This window comes from Carettochelys insculpta, chromosome 15, assembly GCF_033958435.1.
Source record: "Carettochelys insculpta isolate YL-2023 chromosome 15, ASM3395843v1, whole genome shotgun sequence".
Taxonomy (NCBI): Eukaryota; Metazoa; Chordata; order Testudines; family Carettochelyidae; genus Carettochelys; species Carettochelys insculpta.
Window position 1 is genome coordinate 37,102,284 of NC_134151.1, and position 27,119 is coordinate 37,129,402.

At 42.6% G+C, this 27,119-nt stretch overlaps 1 protein-coding gene across 1 annotated transcript in view; it reads right to left on the reverse strand.

Moving 5' to 3' along the window:
* The window catches only part of CLINT1 (clathrin interactor 1), an 87,079-nt gene that overhangs the window by 19,192 nt on the left and 40,768 nt on the right, over positions 1-27,119 (reverse strand). Inside the window, exons 2-7 of the mRNA XM_075009444.1 lie at positions 23,633-23,737; positions 22,823-22,919; positions 21,199-21,307; positions 20,159-20,323; positions 15,979-16,156; positions 3,796-4,045 (exon numbers count right to left, since the gene is read on the reverse strand). Coding sequence (XP_074865545.1) covers positions 3,796-4,045; positions 15,979-16,156; positions 20,159-20,323; positions 21,199-21,307; positions 22,823-22,919; positions 23,633-23,737 — 904 coding nt within the window. The remainder of the gene's footprint in view (positions 1-3,795; positions 4,046-15,978; positions 16,157-20,158; positions 20,324-21,198; positions 21,308-22,822; positions 22,920-23,632; positions 23,738-27,119) is intronic.

Here is a 27,119-nt window from a genome sequence, read left to right on the forward strand (position 1 = left end):
CTACCCAACATTACTACTTCTGGAGTACAATGGCATTCTTAATGTTTATGAACCTTGGCACTGGAGTCAAGTGCACGTATGGCAGTCTTCCAAGTACAACTTTACTGTCTATCTGACTTTGCCATGAAGGAACATTTCTTCCTTAATCACACTGGCATAAAATTTGTGGATTCTCTTACTTTAGATGGAAGTGGGAGGCAGTCCACAACAGGGGAAGGTCTGCTGACCTTGCAGGACTCTCCAGGCAGGCTTCTATATTTTAAGATGGCTCTACTAGAGGAACACTCACTGCAGTGGACATTAGTCAGTGGGAGAGTGAGGAAATCTTGAATGGCTGACTTTAGCTTTATTCCTCCAATGAGAGTTTGATATCCTTCTAATGCACTTATTAAATTAATACTTCGGGGATACAATCTAAAACACAAGGAAAACCTACGATCATCTAGGAGGGGAAAAGCCCTACAAATCCCACTATAAAGCTATGTCTACAGTAGACAGTTTTATTGACAGAACTTGTGGATGATCCACACCAAAAGATGCATTCTGAACTCAGCACTATTGTCAGCTTTCTGCTTCTACCCCACAAGGGAGAATGCCTTTCTTGACAGATTCTGTCGACAGAAAAGCCGTGTGTGTGCGCGCGCATCCATCCCTCTGTCGATAGACACTGTTTATGGGTCACGAGGCAGCCCCATCTGCTGCGTTTCTGGTTGGACATTCTGTCGAGAACGCGGCCGGGCAGCAAAGTCTTAATGCCTGCTCCTCCAATGCTAGATATGTTATGAGATAAGTGATCGCTTTGTCAATGGACATCCTTTTAGCAAGAATAAATGAACATCTTTAGTTCTTCTCAGTTGTCACCGCAAGTCCATTAGCTCCAATCACTGAGACTGAGTGAGAAATAAGCAGAGACTTCTGAGATTGTGTTCCTTTTGATGGCGGTAAAGCATATGAATTAGCTAAAACCTCTATTGCAATGCAATGTTTAATAGCCATGCTTCAAAATTCAGGAAAGTAGGTTCCACAGAGAAGATGCAGATAACCAACACATGAGAAGTACATGTGGTTTCTCTTTGTGTGTTCAAAGTACCAGGTCCTCATTAAACTGACTGGGTATGAACAGGATGACATGAAATTTCTCTTTTTACACCATTTTATTTAGTAAAAGTATTGGGAGAGCAGAAGTAACTTGGAAGAGAGCTGTCCAGCATGTCTTCAAGACATTTATTTGCGATATGGCTGTGAAACAAGGAAGAACTCTTAAGGATGGCTGAATCTCCGATACAATATGGAAGTACGAGTTTGTTCATTCTCCACTCTGATGACTGGGTAACGTGACAAATCAGTCAGGTTGGGGTATCAGGTATTCCTCACAGTTAAGAGCTTCTGATCACTCCCTGCTTGCCTGCTGATGCAGACAAATGTGGTCAGTTCATTAAAGTACTGATCTTTAGGGAGGTCTTGGAAGCTAGCAATGTGAATGTCACTGAGCAGACATCTTTCCATAGACTTTTCCCCACTGAGGATAACCAAACACCCGAGTGTCCTGTGGGAACCCAAGGTGAACCGTATGCCCAAGAAACAACAAGCACCCACTAATTTTCTAACTTCTTGCAAACAGGAGCAGCACAGTGCCTGTCAGGAAGCAGCTGGTGAAAGACCAGTATAAGAGAACTTTGGAAGTCCTATGGGAAACATGCTCTCTTTATGGGAGAGCACAAGGGGCCTCAGCTTTGCAGCAGAAGTCTTTGCAACCACCTCCTGTGGAATACAACCAAAGATGACACATCTATACATGAGAGCAGTGTGTCTAACAGCTATAGGCGGTCTGGCTTTCTTGTTTTAAAAAAAAAAAAAAAAAAAAAAAAAAAATTAATTTCAGGATTACAATTTAAAATAAGGAACAAAGCACAGGCCAGATCATGAGAAATAATGATGCACTTTGCTGTCAATGTCAGAATAAATATGACTATATAAAAGATACACATGGAGGCAAGATGTGCTTCTAAAAGTTTTCCTATTTTCCAAGAGATGTCAAAAGACTCTTGAATTTTTCCAGTATTTTCTGATTTATGTAAGCAAACCTTAAAGATTCAAAAAGCATGGACAGACAATTGCCTGAGCGAATCTGGCATGCTCATAATTAGAGTCAGATAAAATTAGGAAGAAAACAGGTAGGGTAACTAAGGAAATATGTTAGGAGAAGCTAGGAAAACTAGAGGCTTCACATATACTACATAATCAGGTATGTTTAAAAATTGTGAAACAGGCTTTCAGCCTAGCCGTGTTATAAAACGCTCTCCCCCAATCCTTTGCCTATGTGTACAGAAAAAATTGAGAGTGTGGTTGGGCAACAAACTTGTTCCAACAATTATGTCTGTAGCTTAGATAAGACTGTAATTAAAAAACTGCTCCTAGACACTAAGTTTTCAAGGACCTAACAGCAATGGAGACTGATGAACTGGACAACAGTTTAATATGGCTACCCACGAAGGAGCAAGGGGGGAGGGGGAAAGAACAAAAAAAAAACCCTTACCACAAGCATTTTCTCAGAGATGTCCAAACAATTTAGGTGCTAATTCAGGCTGGTAATACAATTTCGATTTATTTCTGTACTTCAAGTTGCGCCTTAGTATTTAAACAGCTTTGCTAATTACTATGTCTGAATGACAAACATCTTGTAGTTTTCGGTCTCTACCAAATAGTCATAAACCCACCAGGAGAAATAAAAAAACAAAATTGGCAGGGCCAGATGAATACGCAGAGACCAGCTACTCCAAGATAGGCCCCAAAAAGTCAAGAACAGAACACCACTGGTCATTACCTACAGCCCCCAACTCAAACCACTGCAACGCATTATTGAAGACCTACAACCCATCCTTAATCAGGATGCCACACTCCACAAGGCCCTAGGTGACAGGCCTGTCCTCTCCTACAGACAACCTCCCAAAGTTATGAGGATTCTCACCAACAGCCACAGTCTATACTGCAGGAACACCAGTCCTGGAACTTTTCCTTGCAACAAATCCCGCTGCCAGCTTTGTCCACATATCTATTTTGGAGATACCATCACTGGACCTAACCAGATTATTCACAGAATCATGGCCACATTCTCATGTTCTTCAATTAGCATCATATATGCCATCATGTGCCAACAATGCCCAGATGCTTTGTATATTGGACAGACTTCAAACTCTGAGACAAAGAGTTAATGGGCACAAAACAGATATAAAAACACGCTTGATCCACAAACCGGTCAGCCAACATTTTAATGGGGTGGGCCATTCTGTTAATGACTTAAAAGTCTGTGTCTTAACTGAAGAGGAATTTTCACAACAGTCTTGAAAGAGAGACTGCTGAACTCTCTTTTATATTCAAATTTGACACATTAATACGTGGTTTGAACCGGGATGTGTATGTTCTGGGTCATTATAGGGGCTCTTTTGCATACTTGGCTTAATGTAATTCTTGAGCCTGGCATGAGAAAGCAAATCTGACTCCCCCAGCTGCTCATGAATAACAATTGATAATTAAGACTTTTGTGTACTTTGCTCAAAAACTCATATTTACCTACCGAATATTATTGAGTCCAAGTTTGTGTAAAGCCAGCACTATACAGGGATACCGACTGTCACTCCAGTTTTAGGATTTTAGACATTACTGAAAATTCAACCTTCTAATTTCCAGGAAAATACTTACTTTTGGGGCTCATTTATAATTTAATTCAGAGTTCTCTTGTTCTTGAAAGAAAAATGTTTTCATAGTTGAGTTGGAAGAACGGAAATTACATCTTACCTTTACAGTAGGCTGTGGGGTATGAGCTGCAGCATTCTGATCTGGACTTGTTTTGTCTCCTGTGTAATGTGCTGCTGCTCCCAGATCAATGGTTTTGGAAGGGTTTGCTGTGCGTTTATGTCTGGTGGTGGTGGTGGTCTCTGTTGCCTGTGTTATATGAATATGTTTGGTCGTCACAGTCTCCTCTTCATCTTTGAATTCACCTTTTGGGGACCTACCTCTTCTTGCTTTCTTTTCCTCATCACTGTCACTAGAATGAAACAAAAGTGATAATGATCAGTACAAATATCACGAGGAAGAACTGAATCAAGATCCAAAGCCCATTGAAATCAATGCAGTCTTTTCATTTCCTTCAAGGGTCACTGGATTCAGGCCTGAAGAATTTTGCCTATCACCTCGTTCACTTTGATTTGCATTAAGACTGTAGACACTGAGACGCAGGAAAAAATCATACAGCTTTAACATTTAAGAAATTAATACTTCACACTTATCTTGCACTTTACAAGTCAGTACAGTATTATCCCCATTTTTCAGAGACTTCTGTTAGTGTGTGTGTGGGATTTGCTAGATACAGCTGTCGAGCCTGTTTATCATTAAGGAGACTGCTGGTCTAAATGAAGTAATGCATCAACCAACTGTGTTGTCTGTAAAATATCAAGTGTATCAACTCCACTTCCATCCATTTACATTTGTGATATGGGGTTTATTTTCCTTAACCATTTTTCATAAGTACTTTAACTAGCTTTAATAAAATTGTTTCACAATACTACAGATCTGTTCTAAAATCTCCCAGCTTAGAACACACCTTTATTTCTGCTCTTCAAAGCACGTGTCCATTTTAGTTTAAATCTATGTACCACAACACAATGAGTGTTTAATCTGACTATTAAATTCTCCATTCTTTCTTTGCTTGTGCCCAAAAGCAGCCTTAGAGTATCATTCATTTTTGCAACTGGCATATTGCATTTTGTTATAAGGGTAACAATGAAAAACGCTACAGAGAAAGCTTAAATATATTGAAAGCTATTTTGAAATAAGAATTCCCTTCTGGGTATGGATGTGAAAGGTTTTTATATTTTAAATAATGGAGAAGAGTACTAGCAGATCTAATTGAACAAGGACTGTCTTTTTGTCAGTGGGGACATGACAATAACCACAATATACTATAGCAGGTAGCCTTTGTTCTCGGCTGACAATGATGGGTGGTTAGGCATAATTACTATACATGTGGAGACACTATCTTCACCTGGAAATGGTTCAATTCATGATCATTCAAAATAAATGCCCAGCATTCCTTTTCACATTCCAAAGACTAACAGCATTTGTCAGACACACAGACAAGTGTGGTGCAAGCTCACACAGCTCTGCCAGTGCACCTAATCCTGGACTTGTAACAACTCTGAGAAGTTCCAGCTCTTGGTCCTCTGAGCCTAGAGTACTATTACCACTAAGCACAAATGAGAATAGGAGGAGACCAATACATTCATGTTCAAGTGTGATGTCAAGATTTTACTCCAAGTGCCCAAAGATGACTGGCATGTTCATTAATGCAATGCATCAGTCACCCAAATGTAAACTCCTTTGGGGCAGAATCTTTCCACTGTGTTCATGCCGTGCTTAGCACAACAGCCTCTGACCATCAATGGGGCTTTGAGGTACTAGTGTAATCCAACTGTTATTGTTAATCACCTCAGTGCAATCCCCAGTATCCAATGTGTGCATGAGTCGCAGGTAACTTGAGAGACTGTGTGTCAGGTGCTGCCACATGTGGTGACAAAATGTGCACTCCAGATAAATGCTTGTATTACACTATAGCACAACTTTCAGAGTAATGTAATAAAGTTAATTTCACTTGCTCAAGAGTAAGACATAGCTCAATAAAAGGTCATCTATACCAGCTTAACAGCTGCACTACCAGAAATTTTAACACAAAAAGATAAAAAAGGGTTCAAGTGGTCAAATGATCGCCAAAATTCACAGCTCTAGAAAAGTTATCTTTAGATGGGTGTGTGTGTTATATCTGAAAGCTTTTCAGAGAGGTTAAAGATATACAATGAATGTAGGACATCAAATATTACAGTGCTCAATTTTCTATAATAAATGCACTGCTTCAAACTGAACGGCTCAGGAGATTTGTTTTGATTCTTCTTTGATGGTCACATTAACAGCAATGAAACACTATACATTAATGTTCCCTTTATGTTTGTTTACTGTGTACATAATAAATCCCTATATAATGGCATTGTTTCATGTGAAAGCTGCATAGTGAATGTTAAGTTGCATGTAGCTTTGTACTGAATCATTAAAAATGCAGTCCCATGAGCAATCCATGTTTGTGTAACAGTCAGGAGCTGAACTCTAGCCTGTAGTTTTTTCCTCTGCTTTATTGAAGAAGTGAAAATGGTTTCTTGTCCTTTAGATTCTGGGGAAGGCAATTTGAGGTAGAATGCCTAAATCTAGTTAGCCTGAAAAAGAAAGGTTACTCACCGTAGTAACGGTGGTTCTTCGAGATGTGTCCCCGTGGGTGCTCCACATTAGGTGTCGGGCTCGCCCGGCGCCGCAGATCGGATCTTCCAAGCAGTTTCTGCCGGACCGCGCATGCGCCGGTGCGCGCCGCTCCCCCGCGCGCTCCCGGCCATGTGCGCGATCCGGTCCCCGCCAGTTCCTTGACCAACCGCCTCGGATGCTCCTGCAAAACACTAAACAGAGATCCGGAGCGGGGAGGATGGGCGGGTAGTGGAGCACCCACGGGGACACATCTCGAAGAACCACCGTTACTACGGTGAGTAACCTTTCTTTCTTCTTCGAGTGTCCCCGTGGGTGCTCCACATTAGGTGACTACCCAGCAGTAACCCAAGATAGGAGGTGGGTAATCGGATTATGTGCAGCTTGTCCCCGAGAGGACCGCTGCCAAGAGACGGGTATCCTCTTGGAATACCCTGTGAAGGGCGTAATGTTTGGCGAAGGTGTCACAGGATGACCAGGTCGCCACTCTGCAAATGTCTTTTAGCGCAACGCCCTTGAAAAAAGACTGTTGATGCTGCCACCGCCCTAGTGGAATCAGCCCTGGGCGTGGCCAGTAAAGGAGTCTTTTTGAGTTTGTAGCACATTTTTATGCAAGATACGATGTGCTTAGAGATTCTCTGCGAAGAGAGACATTCTCCTTTTGATTTGGGAGCGATAGAGACTAGGAGCCTATCTGTTCTCCGGAAGGACTTGGTCCTGTCCATATAGAAAGCTAGCGCCTGCTCACGTCCAGGAGGTGTAGGCGCACCTCTTTGTTAGAGTTATGAGGCTTTGGATAAACAAGGGTAAACAATAGGTTCGTTAGTATGAAACTCAGAAAGAAACTTTAGGAACAAAGGCTGGATGCAGCCGTATGGTTACCGCCTCCTTGGAAAAACAGCGCAGGGCGGCGTTGCCATAACTGCCTCAACCTCGCTCACCCTGCGAGCTGACGTGATTGCGAGAAGAAAGGTCGTCTTCATCATAAGGAGGCGGAGGGAAACCGTGGCCAAAGGCTCAAACGGTGGTCCCCTTTTCGCATTAAGCACCAGGTCCGAGTTCCACAGAGGTGGAAGCGGTTTCTGAGGGGGGTATAGGCTTACCAGCCCTTTGAAGAACCTGGTAACCATGGGATGGGCGAACACCGTGTGCCCTTCCTCTTCGTGTCTGAACACCAAAATGGCGGCCAGGTGGACCTGAAACGAGGATAGCGAGAGTCCTCCTCTCTTGAGGTCCAGTAAATACTCTAATATCACAGCCATAGGCACCGAAAGGGGGCTAGCTGTTTGGTAGAACACCATGCCGTAAAGCGAGTCCATTTCTGCTTGAAGGTCTTCCTGGTGGAAGTCCTGCTGCTACTTTCTAGGACTTGCTGCACTTCCTCCGTACATGTGCTCTCTAGGGAGCTGAGCCATGGATTAACCACGTTTGTAGTCGCAGGCTTTGGGGGTGCGGATGCACTATGGACCCCTGGGCTTGCGTGAGCAGATCCCGCGCCACCGGAGGGGACCTCGGTGGCCGGTCCGACATGCGCAGGAATAGGGGGAACCATTGCTGTCGATCCCACGTTGGGACTATCGGGATCATTCAGGTTCCTTCCCTCCTGGCTTTGTGCAACACTTTGTGGATGAGCACTGTGGGAGGGAAAGCGTAAAGCAGGGGGCCCCTCCATGAGATCGCGAAGGCATCCCTCAGGGACCCCCGTCCCAGTCCTGCCCTGGAGCAGAATCGTGGGCACTTCTTGTTGTGCTGAGTAGCAAACAGGGTCTATCTGGGGAAAAACCCCATGCGTGGAAAAATCGGTTGCAGCAGATCGGGACGGATCTGCCACTCGTGCGTGAGTGCGAAACGCCTGCTCAGCTGGTCTGCCTTCACATTGCGAGCGCCTGGTAAGTACGAGGCTTTCAAGGTTACATTGTTGGCGATGCAGCAGTTCCACAACCGGACTGCTTCTACACATAAGGCACGGGACCGAGCTCCTCCTTGCCGATTTATATAAAACATGGTGGAGGTATCGTCTGTACTGATCCCGACTACCTTGCCTTTCAGTTGGTCTCGAAAGTGTCTGCAGGCGTTGAACACTGCTTTGAGCTCCAGTATATTTGTGTGCAGTGACTGCTCCATAGAGGACCACAGCCCTTGCATCACCTCTTCGCCCATGTGTGCTCTCCACCCTATGAGGGGGGCATCTGTAGTAAGAAAAACCAATACGTGTGGTTGGTGGAAGGGTACCCTTGTTAGCAGGTTCTCTGGGTTTACCCACCATTGCAGGGATTTGCGCACCTCCGTTGTGGGCGACGCCATCCTGTGAACAGTGTGTGCTGCCGGTTTGTATACGCTCGCCAGCCAATGCTGCATGCTGCGCATGTGTAACCTGGCGTTCTGTTCTACGAAACGTTGCTGCTGCCATGTGGCCCAGCGGCTGTAAGCACGTCAGAACCGGCACCATAGGGCTGAAGGTGAAGCCTTGCGCGAGGGAGCCGATGGCCCGAAAGCGAGTCTCTGGTAGATACGCCCTCGCTGTAATAGAATTTATGCGTGCCCCTACGAACTCTATGTCCTGTGTGGGGTCTGTCTTTGATCTTGTCAGATTGATAAGCAGGCCGAGCGAAGAGAACGTGCCTGCTGTGACACATATTATGCGTAGTACCTCCTCCTTTGAGGCCCCTTTGAGTAGGCAGTCATTCAGATACTGGAATATAAATACCCCCTGTCTGTGCAGGTAGGCTGACACCACTGCCAAGGTCTTGGTGAAGACTCTGGGGGCTGAGGAGAGCCCAAACGGTAGGACCTGGTAAGTCGAGGGCTGCGAACCAATCTCCATCGTCTAGTGCCGTAAGGATGGAGGCGTTTGTGATCATCCGAAAACGTTGCTTGCGCAGGTACCGGTGAGGCCTCGAAAATCTAAGATGGACCTCCCCGTGAGGAAGTACCTCGAGTAGAACCCTCTCCCTTGCAGTTGCTCCGGCACTCTTTCCACTGCCCCTACGAGCATGAGATGGTCTACCTCCTGCTTGAGCCTCGCTACATGGGAGGTCTCCTGGAGGTGGGGCCCCGGGTGGAGGTCATGGCGGTGGGAGCAACTGGGAGGGGATGGCGTACCCCGTGGCTATGATCTCCAGCACCCATGTGTCTGTGGTGATCCTTTGCCACTGGTTATAAAATGGTCGGATGATGGCCTTGAGCACTGGTTTCGTGCCCTCTGGAAGCGAGTCCATGAGGGAGGTCAACCTAATGTGGTTGTTGAAATTATGGTTCGCTAGATGCGCTGCGTAATTTGCCATTGGCAACAGTAGCGTGGAGGAGGAGTAGACCTTTCTGCCCAACAGCTCTAGCTTTTTGGCATGTTTGTTTATTCCCCCACGTTGCGACGACTCCGCCACCAAAGAATTTGGTTGTGGGTGGCTGAACAGGAACTCCATGCCCTTCGTGGGCACGAAGTATTTTTTTTTTTTTTTTTTTTTCGCTCTTTTGTGGACAGGCGGAATAGTCGCAGGAGTCTGCCATATCATAGTGGCAGGCTCCAAGATTGCGTCATCAGCGGTATTGCTATTTTGGAGGAGGCCGGAGGTCTCAGATTTTTGAGGAGCTTATGGTGTTGCTCTTGCACCTTTGCTGTCTGGAAGCCTTGCGTGAAGGCCACCCTCGTAAAACAGCTCTTGGAACTGTTTGAGATCGTCCGGAGGATGGACGCCCCCCGGGGCCGTAGCCTCATCCGGGGAGGAAAGCGAGGAACCGCTGGGGTACGTCTTTCTGGACCCTTCCGGTTCCTGCTGATGATGGTACACCCTCTCACTAGAGGTGTGCGAGGAAAAATCTCGGGGTTCCATAACCAGTCCCCCCTGAGATGCTTAAGTCTCTGTCCCCGGTCACAATTGCCCTTGGGGGTACGAGATCGTTCGTAGGGATCTTTCCCTAGTAGATTGCCGATGGTGTCTATGCCCTGTGTGGTAAGGGCGACCACGGCAGTATAAGCACTGGTCTTGGGAAGGTGACCTAGACCACTCCCTTGGTGCATACCCTTTGCGTCTGGGGGAGGGAGACCGTCGAGACCCTGGAGAGAGCGACTTTGCCTAATAGTCCAGCGGTTCAAATCCCAGGAAGGGTGGAGGTGGTCCCAGCCAGGGTGAGGCTGGTTGCAGAAATGGAGAAGGGGGCTCCGGGTAGGCCAAGGGGGGGGGGACCCCTGCCTTCTAGTTGGAGTCTGCAACATAGCGGAGGGCTGTGAGAAAGCAACTACACAGCCCTGTGCGGAGAGGGGCTGCAATGCCTCCTCTTGTGTGCAGTCTTCCCCCTCCCTTGAGGAGGTAACTCCGCCCCTGACATACAGGGGATCCCGGCCCCGTCCGCACCGAGCTCGGCACACTCGAAGTCGGTGCCGCATGTGCGGTGTCCTTCGGTGCCGGCAGGCTGCGTGCCTGCGCGCTCTGCACCGCCGGTTTTCCGGGGGTCGGTGGTACAGGCGCTTGTTTAGCCGCCGCCCTGCCTGCGGTGCGGGGCGGCTGGCTGATTATCGAAGGGTGAGCCGCTTGCACGTGGCTCTCCGTGCCGCCGCCGATCAGCTGTTGCTGCGGCTGGGGGCTGCTTGCTCCTCCCGTCCCGCTCGTTGTTGCTGCCGGCAGGGATCGGGCTGGGGGGCATACAGGGCATTCCGGCGTCCGCACCGAGCTCGGCACGCTCAAGGGCGGTGCCGCACGTGTGGTGTCCTCCAGTGCCGGCAGGCTACGTGCCTGCGCGCTCTGCACCGCCGGTTCCCCAGGGGTCGGTGCCGCTGCCTGCGGTGCCGCTGGTACCAGCGCTTGTTTAGCCGCCGCCCTGCCTGCGGTGCGGGGCGGCTGGCTGATTATCGGAGGCTGAGCTGCTTCCACGTGGCTCTCCGTGCCACCGCCGATCAGCTGTTGCTGCGGCTGGGGGCTGCTCGCTCCTCCCGTCCCGCTCGCTGTTGCTGCCGGCAGGGATCGGGCTGGGGAGCATACAGGGGATTCCGGCCCCGTCCGCACCGAGCTCGGCACGCTCGAGGGCGATGCCGCATGTGCGGTGTCCTCCGGTGCCGGCAGGCTGCGTGCCTGCGCGCTCTGCACCGCCGGTTCCCCGGGGGTCGGTGCCGCTGCCTGCGGTGCCGCCAGTACCGGCGTTTGCTTAGCCGCCGCCCTGCCTGCGGTACGGGGCGGCTGGCTGAGTATTGGAGGCTGAGCCGCTTCCACGTGGCTCTCCGTGCCGCCGCCGATCAGCTGTTGCTGCGGCTGGGGGCTGCTTGCTCCTCCCGTCCCGCTCGCTGTTGCTGCCGGCAGGGATCGGGCTGGAGATACTTTCCTCCGTTTCTGCGCTGATGGAGTGAGGGAGGCAGCTTTCCTTTTAAGGGCCCCGGAGGGTCCCTCCTGCTGCGGCCGCTCCGGCGCTTCTGGCTGGAGGGCCTTGTCAAGAAGCAGCATTCTTTTTTTTTTTTTTAAAGCCTGAAGAGGACATTGTTGGTGAGTCTTTGTGTTTTTAAGTGGGTACTTAGCACCTTCTTTGTGCCGTTTTCCCCGTCCGATGGCCTGCCTTAGCAGGAGGGCTGATAGCCCTAGCTCCTGGCCTCCGGCGCTTGTTACTGGGACTGGCTGAGCTGTCCCTCTCCTAGCTTGTTCGTTGTTGTTTTTTTTTACAAAATAACAACCGGCAAGCTTATAGTAGCCTAAGTGCCTGAAAAAACTTTAAGAAAAAAACAGATAAAGCCATTGAATACACTACTTGGCCTTAGCCTAGTTGGATTCCGTCTGCAGCCGACGGCGGTTAAGAGGAACTGGCGGGGACCGGATCGCGCACATGGCCGGGAGCGCGCGGGGGAGCGGCGCGCACCGGCGCATGCGCGGTCCGGCAGAAACTGCTTGGAAGATCCGATCTGCGGCGCCGGGCGAGCCCGACACCTAATGTGGAGCACCCACGGGGACACTCGAAGAAGAAGAAAGATTAACTCTTTATAAACCAAGGTCACCTTTAGCAAAAAGATGACACTTACAGCTTTATAGGAGACCAATACCATGTTGTTTCTCTTCGCCATCTGCTACCTACAGCAGTTTCTTAGAATATTGGAGAGCAATTGAATTGGATTGAGTTCAAGAATTCCTGTTTGGTATTACATTGTTTTACAGAAACCTTAAGGTATCTGCAGATAAATTTGGAAAATACTGCTTCTGTATGTAAGGTTGGGATCATCATTAATAAAAGTACAAAGAAATGAGGACATTGGGGTTAGGCTTGGCTCATTAAAGTAAGGTTAGAGGGAATCCCAATGAACAAAGGAAAGCCAAAGGCTTCTTTAGAGACCATTTCAGCTCCAGTGAGCCATGCAATACTGATAACTTGGACAAGGAACACAATTCTGAGAGGTAGGAATGTCTGCCTTCCAAGGTTCAAAATCAGCCATCTTTCAAACTGTGGACCAAGTTTCTCTACAGACAGCTGTGTATACCTTAAGTGCAGGTCTGCTCTGAAAAATGGCTGTAAAAATAGCCCAATGGGGCTACATATTTATTTCACTAACTTAGATCTAGTGTGTTCAGCATAAGTCAAAAAGAACCTTTTCTGTAACTAGACCTGGAATTTGAAAGTCAAGCTAGGTTCTTATAGTTCATGCATCAACAAAAAATACTGGGACTGGAATGTTAGGAAGCACTCTAATGACAAGATGTAAGCCAGATGAGAGTCTGTTTTCATCCTTCCAGAGAAGTATTCACTCTGCACTAGTAAAAGACTCAAAAAAAAGGATTAAAACCAAGGGCTTTGGTTGGTTATCATTACAGTCAACAGTTGAGATTGAACACACACAGGAAGATCTATGGATTGAGACAGTGTATCTTATGTAGTCACTTTTCAGAGCAGAACAGTATGTTAATTCTACATTACTGCACCCTGACAGAATGAACAAACTGCATAGAATGTCTGTTTATAAATAAATTCATTTAAGGCAGGCGTCTGCAACCAAAATAGCAAGAGCAGCCATTTTTTCCAAATTTGATTACAAAAATCAGTATTTCAACGGCTGCAATGCATGTAAACATGAGATAGTCCTTATTAAGTAACGTCAAACCATACTTTTGATAACTCCTACTTTAAAAACAGTGCATACTCAATGATTTGCACCAGTTAGAAATTTTAAAGTTACTTTCACCCTGGACTGGAGAGCAAACCAGAGCAAGGAAAACATGGGGCTTAGGGGTAGGCTCTTAAGTAGGAAGGTGAAATGTTCACATCAACCCTCCACAGCGAGGAGGAGGAACTGAGGAGCAAGTTTCCTGCAGGTGGCGCACATCACTCCCACTTCTCCCAACCAGAGCTGAAGTGCCAGCCACACCTGGCATCCCAGGAACTGATGCTGCTCCTGGCTCAAAGCAGCTTGGGTTCCAATGCTCCCAGGAGCAAGTGTGTGTGGACACAGCAACTGCTCTGCGTGAGACCTGGGTGAGCTCCCTGCCCAGCAGTCAGGCAGCAGCAGCGTGCCCTGCCTCCTCCCTGTCCCATGCACTGCCCGTGCCGTGGGGGGCCCCGTCTGAGGACAGGCCTTACCTGGGGGCACTTGTCCCAGTCTATCTTAAAACAAGACAAAATCTATATGAGTTAATATACCCCTGGGAAGACCTCTGCACACCCCCAGGATTACGTGTACCGCCCCCCGTCAAAAACCACTGGATTTAGAGTATTCCCATGAATCAAGAAGGGCAGGAAGATGCAAACATTCTACTGCACACACTGTTCAAAGTACCATTCTGTGCTGTGTGGAACGTTTGATTTTTAAACCACACATGCTTATTAAAATCTAATTTCTTCCAATCACTGATGCTTAGGTATTAAATATTTATGTAGAACTTGCACCTGTTGTATTCAATTAGGAGTATGAAATGGGAAATGATGAAAACTGCTACCACAGTTCTGAGTACAGCTATCAATATGATTTTACGGGGTTTTAATTACACATTACATCATGAGATTCCTGTGACAATATGGACCTGCCCTGAGGACTTTGCTCCTTCTGCAGAGCAAACTTCCATTTGTCTCAAGTCCCAATGCCAAGTGCAATAAAGCTGTGTTATCTGGCTCTTGGATAACCGTCACATTCAGTTAACTGGCTGGCCAACCAGGGAGTGGGGCTGGTTGCCTACCCCCCGGCTGGGGTGTGGAGCAGGCCTAGCTGCCCACTGTTTTTTTATATATAATTTGCTGCTCAAATATCCACCAACCCTGGGGATATACTACTAAATAGTGCCACACACTTTTACGGCACTTTACAGAATCAGAGACATTGTGCCTGGGCAAAGGGAAGAAAAAGGAAGGATGAGGATAGCAAAGGGAGGTGCAAGACCTAAGAACTAAGAAGGAGTTCATAACTAAGTTGAGCTGGTTAGTGCAAAAAAAATTCAAACACACTGGAGTAGAGCAGAGAGCTAGCTGACAAAAGAAGAGGTTTATGGGAGGATCGCAAAGAGAAAGAGAGGGAGGGGGACTTGCTGGGCTCTCAAGCAGCTGGAGATTCATCCAGAGACGAGCAGTAGCAGCACAAGACAATGAGGGAAATATCAAAGTAAATACTAGTCCATCGTTTAGCTATATTTCAAATAGACTGAAAAGCTTTATGGATGATCATACATACAAAATTGCTTTTGAAGGAATAAGCACATAAAGATTAAATCAATATATCATTATTGTTAACTATGAAGTTGTTTATGTTTCTTCTTGATCTTCTCTCTTTGTAGTCTATTGATAATAAGTTCTAAAAGGGAACCCTGATGTGTGCACAGAGTACTAGCTCTATGATTTATTAATGTCCTAGTGGGTAGGCCATATTGCCCTGCTCTGAAGTGTCACCATTAGTACTACTTTAATTTCCCTGCTGGATTACTCGGTATTAAAAATACTTATAGAATTGTGAAAAACACTAAAATGGAAATGTAGACATTAAAATTCCTACTATTTTAGAATGTTTATTTCAATGAGCATTTTCAGATTGTTAAGAATGGATATAATCTCCCAATGGTAAAAGTAATACACCTGTTGAAGCATGCATTTAGACTTCATGCACCAGGCAAAAACACCTGCGGTTTATTCTCTTACTGCAGAGGATTTAGCGATCAGGTGAAGAAATCATTTTTTCAGAAGGGTTATATGAAAATGAAATTATTTGTTTCAAGTACAGGAGTAAGTAGGGCCAAATTCTCTGTTCTTCCTGAGATCTGCTCAATGCAGAAGATTAATGAATACAGGGGTGGAGTGGAGCGGTGAGTAATTTCTGTGCCTCCTCCTATTCTTGGGCCATTTGGGAATTTGTCTGGACTCTGTCATAAATCAGAACAGCCTTGAAGCTGCTGCAGTGGACCCAGAAGGCCACTGCAATAGCTGAGAATTACCAGAGCTCAGTATACTGCTCTTTGCCAGGCTCCCCCACAAGAGAAGTGGCTGCAGAATCAGGACAGTGATAGTGGCTCTAGACCCCCAAAGAACCTCCTCCTTCCATGGGGTTGGGAATGCAGCTACATGGCCCTCCTGGACCAACAGAGCAGGGTAATTTGGGGATCAAACAGACAGGCCCAAAACTATTTCCATTAAGAGGGAAAGGTGTGGCAAAAAAGTGGACACCTCATACACCTTACAATGACAGTGACTATATTAAGAACAGGCACAGCTATTTTAACTTAGTATGAGTACCTGCATCTTTCAGGAGAGTCCTCTCTATCTTTCCTCCGGAACTTGTTGATGGTATCATCAATTGTGCTTCCAATTTTGTCACTCAGTTCACCTAGCTTATCGCTGAACGGAAAAGCACCCTTGTTTCTATCCCAGTCTTCATCCCATTTTGACTTTGGCTCAGGATCATACCTTTCACCTGTAGAATTTGTTAAGACATAAGAAATACCATAAGTTTCAAAAAAGCTACCACCCCCACAAAAACGGTTACCTTATGACTTTTTAAGGCAAACCAAAGTTCCCACAGTGCTGAATCAACACTATTACAGCAGGGCACAGCACGTAATGCCAATCATTAAGTGGCAGGAATGCAGATTCAAAAGCTTTTGTTTATGACAGCTGCACAACCTTAATGTACTGCACAGCTCAGCACATCAGAATACTGTTAGATCCTGCTAGAGGAGCAGCATAAGAGAATCAACTCAGGCTGTATAAGCATCTTCTCAGACCTGGAACATACCATTTTTATAATGGTCACTCAATGTGCAGTATTGCATTCCTGGGCAAGTTGCCATACTAAGTGGTAAATCTTTCAAAGATTTTATACATTTTAAAAGCTCATGAATACACAGAGGCACAGTACCAAAGACCAAAACATACAGTGATATTTCTAGCATCCATTCCTGTTAAAAGACCTCCTCAAAATAAGATTCAGGAACCATTAAGGAAAGTACAGTAACTTATCTTCTCCACAGCCAATTGGTGCTTTCATTTCTCAACATTACAGTGTCATCAAGAATTGGCAGCAAAATTTACTTCTGAATGCTGAGAATCAAGAACTATGATTAGCTGGGGGTTAGTTTAGAAAAAAGTTCATAGCTTTGCTTGAGTTACCTGCAAATATTTCATCTACACACCTAAACAGGTTCATTAAAATTAAATTTTAAAAATCAATATTTAAGAAGGTAGTTTCTTGAAAACTTCCTCCGCATTGTTGGAAACAGAAACAACATGACAGGCTAAAAAATCCTCACACTTTGAGCTCCCAGCCAGTGGCTTAATTTTTAAATGGTCAGGCATATGGATCCTGGAAATATTATGCCACTTATGAAGTATCTAAATTTGTAATCAAGTGCTTAAATTTAAGCATCAGACATTTGAACATGTTGGTCAGAGTACACAAGTTTTGTTTTTTTTTTTAAAATACAATACAGAATCTGGACAGCAAGTATGAATACATCTTCTTATCAAATGGCTCAAAGCCAGTCTCCAGCTGCCTGTATCTTTTCCTCCCTTTTACATGTACCTGGACTACACTGAAAGAGTGCATACATGTTGACCAACCCAGGTGATCAATAGTGCTCTGTGTCACAGAGAGCAAAATGCTAGGGAGCACATCAAGGTGCACTGAATGTGATTTTTTTTTTGTTTCTGTATTTTAAAGTATGTTGGGTTTCCTTGTTTGCCATAAACATTCACAATGCTGACTAGTAGCTTAAAACCTGTCTTGTTCTGAAATGTACAGTGAGAACAACGAAAAAAGTGTTGGTTTGGGTATTTGAAAAATAAAGTCGTCCAATATAAAGCTTATCCACATGTTCCACAATTCTATTACCCATTAGCCTAATGCGGCATTGTTAAAATTATGAGGTATTTGATAAAATAGTCTGTTCACATTCTTTTAAACAAAATAACCCCAACTGATTATTTTTCCTTTACCAAAGTATCCAACAATTTATCTTAAAACAATTTCCCCCCCCCCCCCAAAAATCATAGGGGACACTCCTCCAAAAATCCATTTTCTGTTTAAGAGACAATTCCTATATAGCTGAAAGGTCTGGCCCTATATGTAAAGTTTCAGCCTGAAGAGGTCTTTTTCTGCAGGCATTTTAAGCTTATGCAAAATGCTTGTGAACAGTTCAATAGTGATAAACGAAGTGATACTAATTATAGATCATTCAGCATAAAAACAAATACATTTTAATGAGATGACATAAGTTCAGATTTGGAAGTCTCGTGAGAAGAGCTGAAGAGAATATCGAGAAGGAATGAAGTTTTCCACTGATCACAAAAGCCGACCCAGATAAAGACAGGAGAACTATGAAGACAGTTCAGAACCAGCAGCCCAGGAGTGTTCTAGAAGAGAAGATGATTACCAGAGCTACCAACTGATACATAAGATCAAAGAAATATACTGCAAGGAGCAGTTTATCCTACATCATGGTGGAACATCCTATATACATTATTTATTCAGGGGAAACTCTTGCTCATACCATAGACACAGTTTAGCCCACTGGCCCTTACATGGATTCACAATAGCGAGGAGGTTTATGCAGAGCAAGTATCCATGGCACAAAGAGGACGTATGAACCTGCACAGTTCTCCCTCACAGTCCCTTCTCCCACAAAAGAGACAGGTTCCACTGCACATGAGTACGTCAGTTGTAAACATGAGGGATGGACTTGTCTTACAGGAAAATCATGCTGATCTCTAGTAATTCTAGGTAAGATAAGGAAGATGGATGGTTTAGAGGCAATGTATTGGGCTACGCCAAAAAGATGCATAGTTAGATATATGCTGAGCCCTTTGTTCCTCACTGTGCAAGCTGGGAGCATGGAGGTGGTCAAGGTGGGAGAGGTGCAAAAGAAAGCTCTGTTCATTGATTATGAGTGATCATCTAAACAAGGGTGAGACACCTCTCAAAATCTGGAGGGAACAATGTCCTATTCTCCTAAAAACAGAAGAGAACCCATGGCATGCCCACTATGAGCAGTAAAGCCTCAATCCTGCCATACAATCCCACCAAATTCAGTATGGCAAACTAAACATGTGCACAGTACCACTGCATTCAGTGGCATTACTCATGTATCAATGCACTGAGGAATGCGGGAACATTAACACTACCAAACTGCAAAGTATGGCAAAAAGGCTGATGTGAGAAATGCAAAACCTACGGTTTAGGCATTGATATCAATTCTTTCAAGCTAGACTTTAGGTAAACACATGGCCAGATTAAGGGCAACCTTCCAGGGTAGTTTAGACTCTGAAGTATTTATTCTCAAGAAAAGATGTAGCATAATTAATGGTCAAATGACCTCAGTGGGGTTTCCTGACTTACACATTTTTGCATTTTAATCCTGGAATAGCATTTCAAGCTGATTTTTAAGACAAAATTACTACCTAGCTTTTCCCTCTTAAATTCATAGTTCCTTAACCTTCACTACCAGCTGCAGCTCAACTAAGGTTAAGCTTCCCAAGCACCCTTTGAAACACTGGAAGGGCAACCTGCCTTTAGATTTTGCAATGCAGAGCTGGCCTGGTGAGTGCAATAAAACAGCACAGTACATATTCAGCTGGAAGTTTCCTAGTGTGTCAGGGCAACGTGAGTTTGGTGCTGGCACCAGGAAGTGTGCTCCTCAGGTGCACATGCAATTAAAAACAAAAAGTCATAGACCAGATGCAGTTCCTTGAATTCCCTGAGACCGCAGCTCAGCAAGCAGCACCTGCATGCACATTAACAATACCCCATGCTTATATTCCAAGTATCCATATAATGCTACATGCGGAATTTAAGGTCTGCTTGCATACCTTAAGGTACACATTATTTTACTTTAAAAACCACACATTCACAACCATCACCACCACATAACAAATCAAAGGCACTTGGTGGGGTCTGCTCACTCAGACTGCAGTAAGATGCCTAGGTCAAGCCATTCTTAAACCATGAAGTGAAAAGTTATTAGCAACCCTCTAAAAAAGCCTGAGTACTTTTGGAAGCCCTGTAGTTTGAAAATACCTTGTTAGACCCTACATGTAAATTTTCAGGTAAATCCGTTAAGTTTCGGAAGTATCAATGGATCAACATCAGCCATAACAAAATTTCCACTTAGTTCATTTAAGTGACACCCCAATGCCCCTATACCAAGAGAGAGAGAGAGAGAAACTGCCACTAATATATTTTGGAAATAGCTCATTTCTAATGAGATGTACCAGAAGGGTGCGAAAAGTTGTTAGCTTGATAAGAGTAATAAAATTGCCTGGTATATTTTAAGACAGTCACTTTGAAAGGAAAAAGGTTTCGAGGATGGATTTTCTCAGTAGGTAAAAGATACTTTTTAGTAGCTATTTGCTTCTGTAGCACACCCAACTCAAGTCACCGAGTGCAAACTGCTCTCCTCATGTACTGAGCAACTCTACTCACCATATCTGAACCCTCCGACACTGTCAGAAGAAACCCCAATGTATTTGTCTTTGTTCTTCTTTGCCTTTTTCCTCTCTTCACGGAGTCGATCATCATCCTGAGCAAACTCCACCATTTCTTTCACTTTTTGGCGTATATTTATACCTTGGTCTTTACCATTTTCGTCTGTACATACCAGCAAAGGTGAAAAAAAATCAGAAGTATCCATTAGTTCTGAGCATTAGACAAGCTAACAAAGTTAAAAATGATCAGAAAAATCCTAAAGTTCACAGAATCTGTCTAATATGAAATCATACATACTATTATATTTCAATTGAAATTTCATCCTAAATTAAATCATGTATTATTTTCATTAAGTGCAAATTTTATTTTGAAAATCTAACACTAATTTTAACAGATTAGCAGCAGTAAGCTTCAGAGAAACGATTCAGCTCTAAACGATTCTTCAATCATATTTTATTCCGATTTTAACCCATTTAAGAAGCAGCACCAGTTGTTAGCTTTTTTAGTGTAGTTTTTGAAACACTAATTGCCAGAATTCTGTCTGCACTACAAAAATGAATTTTTAAAAAGTGTTTTCAGCTAAAAACTAAAATTTGCTTCTTTCTCCAGCCTCTTTCACATTCAAAACACACACTGGCCTTGCTGGCTTTGCACTGTAAATATTATTTGGTGGTGGTGGTGGTGGTGGTGGGAACCAGCTTCAAACAGATGTGCGTGTTTTGGATCCCTAACCTTTTCTTCCCATATGATTAAAGCTATTCCTTTACGGACACCACAGGGGACCAGTCTAGTGCATATTTTAATATAAACCCGAACACTCATGTTGTGTTGGTTCTGTTGTTATTAGCCAGCCTTTTCTGCAAGTTCTTGTCTTCACTAATTAATACTCTAGGGTCCCACGTCTTGGATTCTGCACTCTTCACACAACCAGCAACAGTCAGATTCTAATTAGAGCAGAGAAGCTTCTAAGCTGGTTCAGGTGACTGACAACTCCAACTACTGTTTTAATTTGCTTATAAGATTTTTCTATTGCTCACCTACAAAGTGGTAATTTTCCAGGGAGCGCAAATCATAAATATGTTCTCTGGCACTCGTAACAACACGCTCTGATCCATTCCTTATGAGGTAAGCTAGGAGCAGTAAAGACTATAAAAACACAAAGCACACTACATGACTGCATGAACGAAAGCTCTATCAGATGTTTAAGTGCAATAAAAATACTAAACCCTAAATCCAAAAATTAGTCATAAATGGTAAATTTGTTCTCATTTTAAATAACAATTACATTGATTTGTCTTTTAGCATGTTCTTTTTTATTTCCCCTTTATGTAACCCAAGCAAAATTAAATTGCTTTTGTTCAGAAAAAACAAAGTAGATAGTGATGATCTAATATTAACCAATTATTGAAACAAAATTACTTTTCATCAGAAAATGATTGTTATGGAAACTTAAAAAGCAAACCTAACCTTGTAAAAATCCCCAATGGTTTTCATGGAAAAAAATTTTTATCGTGAATTATTTACTTTGCTCTCCACAAGAATGCATTCATGTATAAAAACCACAATATTGTGGAGTAAGTTTAAAGGAAACTTCAAGTTTAAAAATGTTTCAACTTTCACAATTTATCATTTGTGAACTTTCTGAACTTCAGTAAGTTCTATCTAAAAAGAGTCCTATATGAAGCAGTCTACCACCTAAAGAACATAATCAAAATCTCACATATTCAAACCTGGAAGCTAATTTCAAGTATTTTTTAGAACACTGAGTAGTATGTCTGATAGTATTAAATATTAATTTACCACATACTTCAGGGAAAACAATTGCTTTGAGTACAAAGCTTTGGACACCCCAAGAAAACAGAGTGCACCTTAGAACTGTTTTTCTCTCTTAAAATCTAAGCCTCAAACAAGATGAGTAGGATCTAAAACTTAAATTTTAAATATGGTATGTGCTATACCAACCTACCCAATACCCTTCCCCACACCAAAAAATCCCAATATAATCCTATATCTATATTGTTATATGGGAAGGGAAGCACAACAATATTAAGGAAAAACTGGATCTACTTTACACAAGTTATCCAAAGCCAAGAAAACTTCTATTGGTTTTCAACGCTCGCTCTCTCTCCTAGTAGTTAAACAAAAGGCAAATAGAATATTTTCAACATTAGTGGGAAAATTTGGACTGTTTTGATGCAGAACACTAATCCGCATTAAGTTTTAAGATGTTAAAATGGTTTCCAAGTTGTCCTAGTTAGACACAATATCCTTTTGAATGCTTTACAAGAATTTGAAAATAATTTGAAAAAAATAGTATGCCGACAAGCATACATGCAAACTATTTCTTTTGTTCAAATTCTGTTCTTCATTTGACCCTTGTGCAACAGCAAAATAAGACTGGTATATTATTTAGAAGCATTATACACAAAATCAGTCTTGTTTTTAGAGAGCTCTATACTGCAGAACAAGACAAATCTAACTTTTGTAACAGTCCGACAGGAGACAGCTTATCTTAACTATGCTTTCTTGATAATGCAAATTCAACAGTTGAATGCATACATGCACAACAGTGCATCAGGATATAAAACTAAAATACTTGTTTGTTCTTCAATATACAGAATAAGATTAATTACATCCTAAAAATGTCTTATATGCACACACCTTATAAACTCTCCTCCAGTTCTTTTTATTATCTTTCAACATTCGAGTCCAAAGCATATTCATAAGTTCTGGAAACTGCTCATACATAAACGTAGCTCTAAGAGAATTAAACAAAAGAAGCAAAAACAATTATTTTTTATACCAGTTTCCCATAATAGTTTGCTACAATTTAAGCTTGACAGTAGATGGCAGACTTGGTCTAAAACTGTTGTAATTTCATCAAGAGCTATCAAAAAACTACTACTCTTTTTTAAAATATATAAACATATTTCACACACCACCCTTTCAAACAAAGCTGAGTATCAACTTTTTTAAGGGAGCAGTTTGGGAATCTATCCACTTCTAAGCAATGGTTTAATACCTACAACATGGTTGTGGGGGTGTGCCTCAACTAGCTCATCACACACTATCCAAACCCTTCTCTGAAAATAAACTGATATATATGTTCATGAGCAAAAATTTAGCTAATCTTATTCCACTTAAAACCTTTAAGAGTATTGAAGCAACTGGCCCCAAAGCAGATCTTTTAATGTTGAAAACCAGACAAAATGACACATTTTATAAGACCTTGACATTTAAAATTATATATACGCATGCATGCATATATGCACAAAATATACAGTGATTTTTGATTCAGTGAGTCTGATGATTCCCCCCCACACCCCCAGCATATAATCTTAACATTTACTTTACAACTATCTGTCAGCTCCTCTCTATAAACCTGACATCCCTCTTGGTTTAGCAGCAAATTTTACATTTCTGTATAAAGATGCATCTTTTTCTTCACCACTGAGTCAAATTATCACTTACTTGGCAATCTCTCCCATGAGCTGCCCCGAAGGTCCCCACGGATCATCATTGGTTGCTTCTCGAACCTTAGACTCAATTTCTGAATAATTCATAACCACATTGGTGCTGCAAAGGGAAAAAAATTAACACACACATGAAGATTAGCATCAAAACTGAGAAACACATGAAAACTTAATCATGACACTAGTGGATACCTTAATAAGATACCTCTATAGGGTGAGAAAGAAAACATCTTTAGTGCAGAAGCTACCCTGAGAACATTTTACAACAGAACACATTTAAGTTATCTTTAAGAAGGTTTTACTATTCCATCAATCTTCAAGAGTATGGATGAGAGATTAGGGATTACATGAGAGTTGGAAACAGTCCAGTAAAAATGGCTTTTAGTCAACTTAAAACTGAAACTACCACTAGAGTTTAAATTGGTAGCTTCCCCAGATAGATCTGGCTTGCTTTCAGGCTTACATGTTGCACATTCATTTGCCAATGATTCTATAACTCAATGAATAAAAGTGGATGTGTATTTTTTTAAACCATGTGCATTATAATGAAATCCAAACAACGTCAGTATCCCAGCAGGTGCTAGCAAAATTACACAGAGGTTGGAAAGAAACAAGATGAGAAATTCACCAGTAAGCATGATTTCTAGTTTGAACAGTTTTAATTAAGAGAAAATGGTAGGAAGAATGGGTGAGACACAACAGGGCTCCCTGTACGCCGATTAAAGGAATGAAAACACACTATCAAGAGTTCAAGGACCCTCTAGTTTTTGCAAAAATACATATGGAAAGAGGAACTAGGATGTTTCAGTATCATCCATGAAACAGTCAAAGAATCTGCCTTCTTAATGAACAACTGTTGCAGAAAATGTTAATATTTAATTAAAAATCTAACTTTTACCGACTTCTTACAAAAACAAGTCCTAATATATTCCAGAAGCAAGATGCTCTCTCTCAACCTTAAGAAAGGAGGTGCTTGATGCATTTATTCCTGAACAACTTTATTCACGTGAAAAAAGCTTCAAGCACCATATGTATTTTTTCCAGACACCATGCCAGCAGGAAAATGGGGTATTTGTACATAATCTCATTTACATCAGAAAAATGTGCACAACTAAAATATACATCATTTCCTATAATCTGCCTACTTGTATAATTATCCCCACTCTCTAGTGTATTTAAAATAGATTTCCAATAGTTACACGCTTATAAGACAAAGTATAGGGAAAATGTTAAATTCATAATAATGCAACTAGTTTTAGAAAGAACCATACGGCAACATGGTTTTGTTCAACTTGGAATCCACAGAATGTCTTGAAAACTAACTGGAATTAAATGTGGAACTGCTCCAGTGGTCTAGGAATAATGTTTGGTGACAACTGGGTTCAATATTTTGTCACTTTCCTTTGTTCTATGAATCTGGAATGGCTAGAGCACCCACTGCACCCTCAAGATTTAGTCTCCCACCTGGATGTGAAGAAAGAAGCATTAGTGTGTTTTAAAGTGACACCCATCCAACCCTCTGGGTGTGTCTACACTTGCATTCCTCTTTCAAAAGAGGTGTGCAAATGAGGTATAAATTTGCGTATTCAACACCTTATTTACATATTCAGCACCTCATTTGCATGTTTTAATTTCAAAAGCACTTCTTTCGAAAGAAGAAAGCCAGCGTAAACACTGCTCTTTCGAAAGTAAACCCCATCTTCGAAAGAATCCTCTTTCCCCAAAGAAGAATGTGTAGAAGAATGGTGGAACTGGGAGTTTAAAACAAAAACGAGACAGCAGAAACAAAGATCTGTCAAGACCCAGAAAAAGGGACAAAGTAATAAAACCAGAGGGAGAATTCCTAGACTTAACCATGGATTTTCAGCATCAGAATTCCTGCAATCAGATTCTGAAAAAAAATGTATTTGACTGTAAAGAAAGCATAACCTACATGGCTGAAGAGGTAATCATCAAGCAAACAGACTACGAACTAGGTAAGAAAGCTTGTCCAACCCTCAGCAGTAGGTATGAACAATAGCAGTTAGGGTTGTATAAAGTCACCATTAAAGCTTGTGTTAAAAACCTTACCTACAGCAAGCAAAACAGTAAAAATAGAAGTTTGTATCTAGATGTAAGCTAGTACCATTTTCAGTTCTTGTGCATTTGGAACATTTTAATTTATTTAACTACAAGCTTGAGAAGCTTTACAGCTTTCGGCACACTAGTTACTTGTCCAAGGTAAAGAAAACTTGTGGGTCAAAAGGAAAAGGTTTGGTTTGTTTTTGTAAAACCTCCCAAAGCTCTCGTTTGAAGGGATGGATGGGGAAGTGGAACACAAAAAAAGGTTTCCTATATTTAAAGTTTGAGATGTAAAAAGTAATCACAAAACATTTTACAGCGAAAATACCAGCATCAACTAAATAGCTTCTTGAAGTAGAGGGCAAAACGCAGTACTGGGGAGAAGTAATTCCTTAGTAAAATAGGAAAGCAGGATACACTTCTGAAATCATCGTGCAGTAAAAGTTATTGTTCTCAACAAACTGAAAAGAAAGAGCTCAAATGCCAAGATGAGATCTTATGGCAAAAAAAATTCCAAAACAAAATATCTTTAAGCCACATTTAATTCTGAAACAAATGTAAACTTAAAAAAGTTGTATAGTTTGGCTCTGTTCCATGTCCTTTAAAAATAGCTATTTCTAAAAAGGTGGAAATGTAGTTTTATTCTTCCTTTCCCATGTTTTCTATGGCCCTCATTCCATGCCCTACCCATGATTCCCTGTGACCTTTGCAGCAAAAAATAATTTATGTCCAGATGTGAAGGGAAAAAGTGACTAGTATGATTGCCAAGACTTCCTGTGATTGATATAAATTTAATATCCGAGGACACTTTCAGACGCCAGAGGGGGCTCTCTGATTAGTTTATACTGGGCAGTTTCCAGGGAATTGTGCTGACTTCACGGACAGATTACTTTGAAAACAAATGGCTACACAATAGTTAAGGCTAACGGAAGGTATCCCAGTACTGAATGCTTAAAGCACACTATAATCTCAAACAGCAACAAAGGGTCCTGTGGCACCCACAATCTCAAAGATTCCCTTTGGATTTACACCAATTTATTAATTTAAAGCCTTCATTATAACATCTTATAACAAGCCAGTTTACAACAAATCTTATAACAAGCCAGTTTTGACATGGATAGAGATGTTAAATAAATGGAAGGCGTATATTTAGCATTAAGTCCAAAGTAAAGCATATGGAAAAAATAAATGGACATTAGTGACTACAAAACCTTTGCCACATTCCTTTCTGCTTACATTTTAGCTCTTATAATTGTCTTTTTAATCTTATAGGCCAGTATCAAATCGCACTTATAAATTTTATTTTTCCATTTGTTGTTCCAGCACCCTTTTCCCCTGCAAAATCTGTGATGTCAGTATAGCTTTGGTTACTGTATTTCTAGGCACAAAGAGGCACCGACAATAAACAAAACAAAAACAAAAGA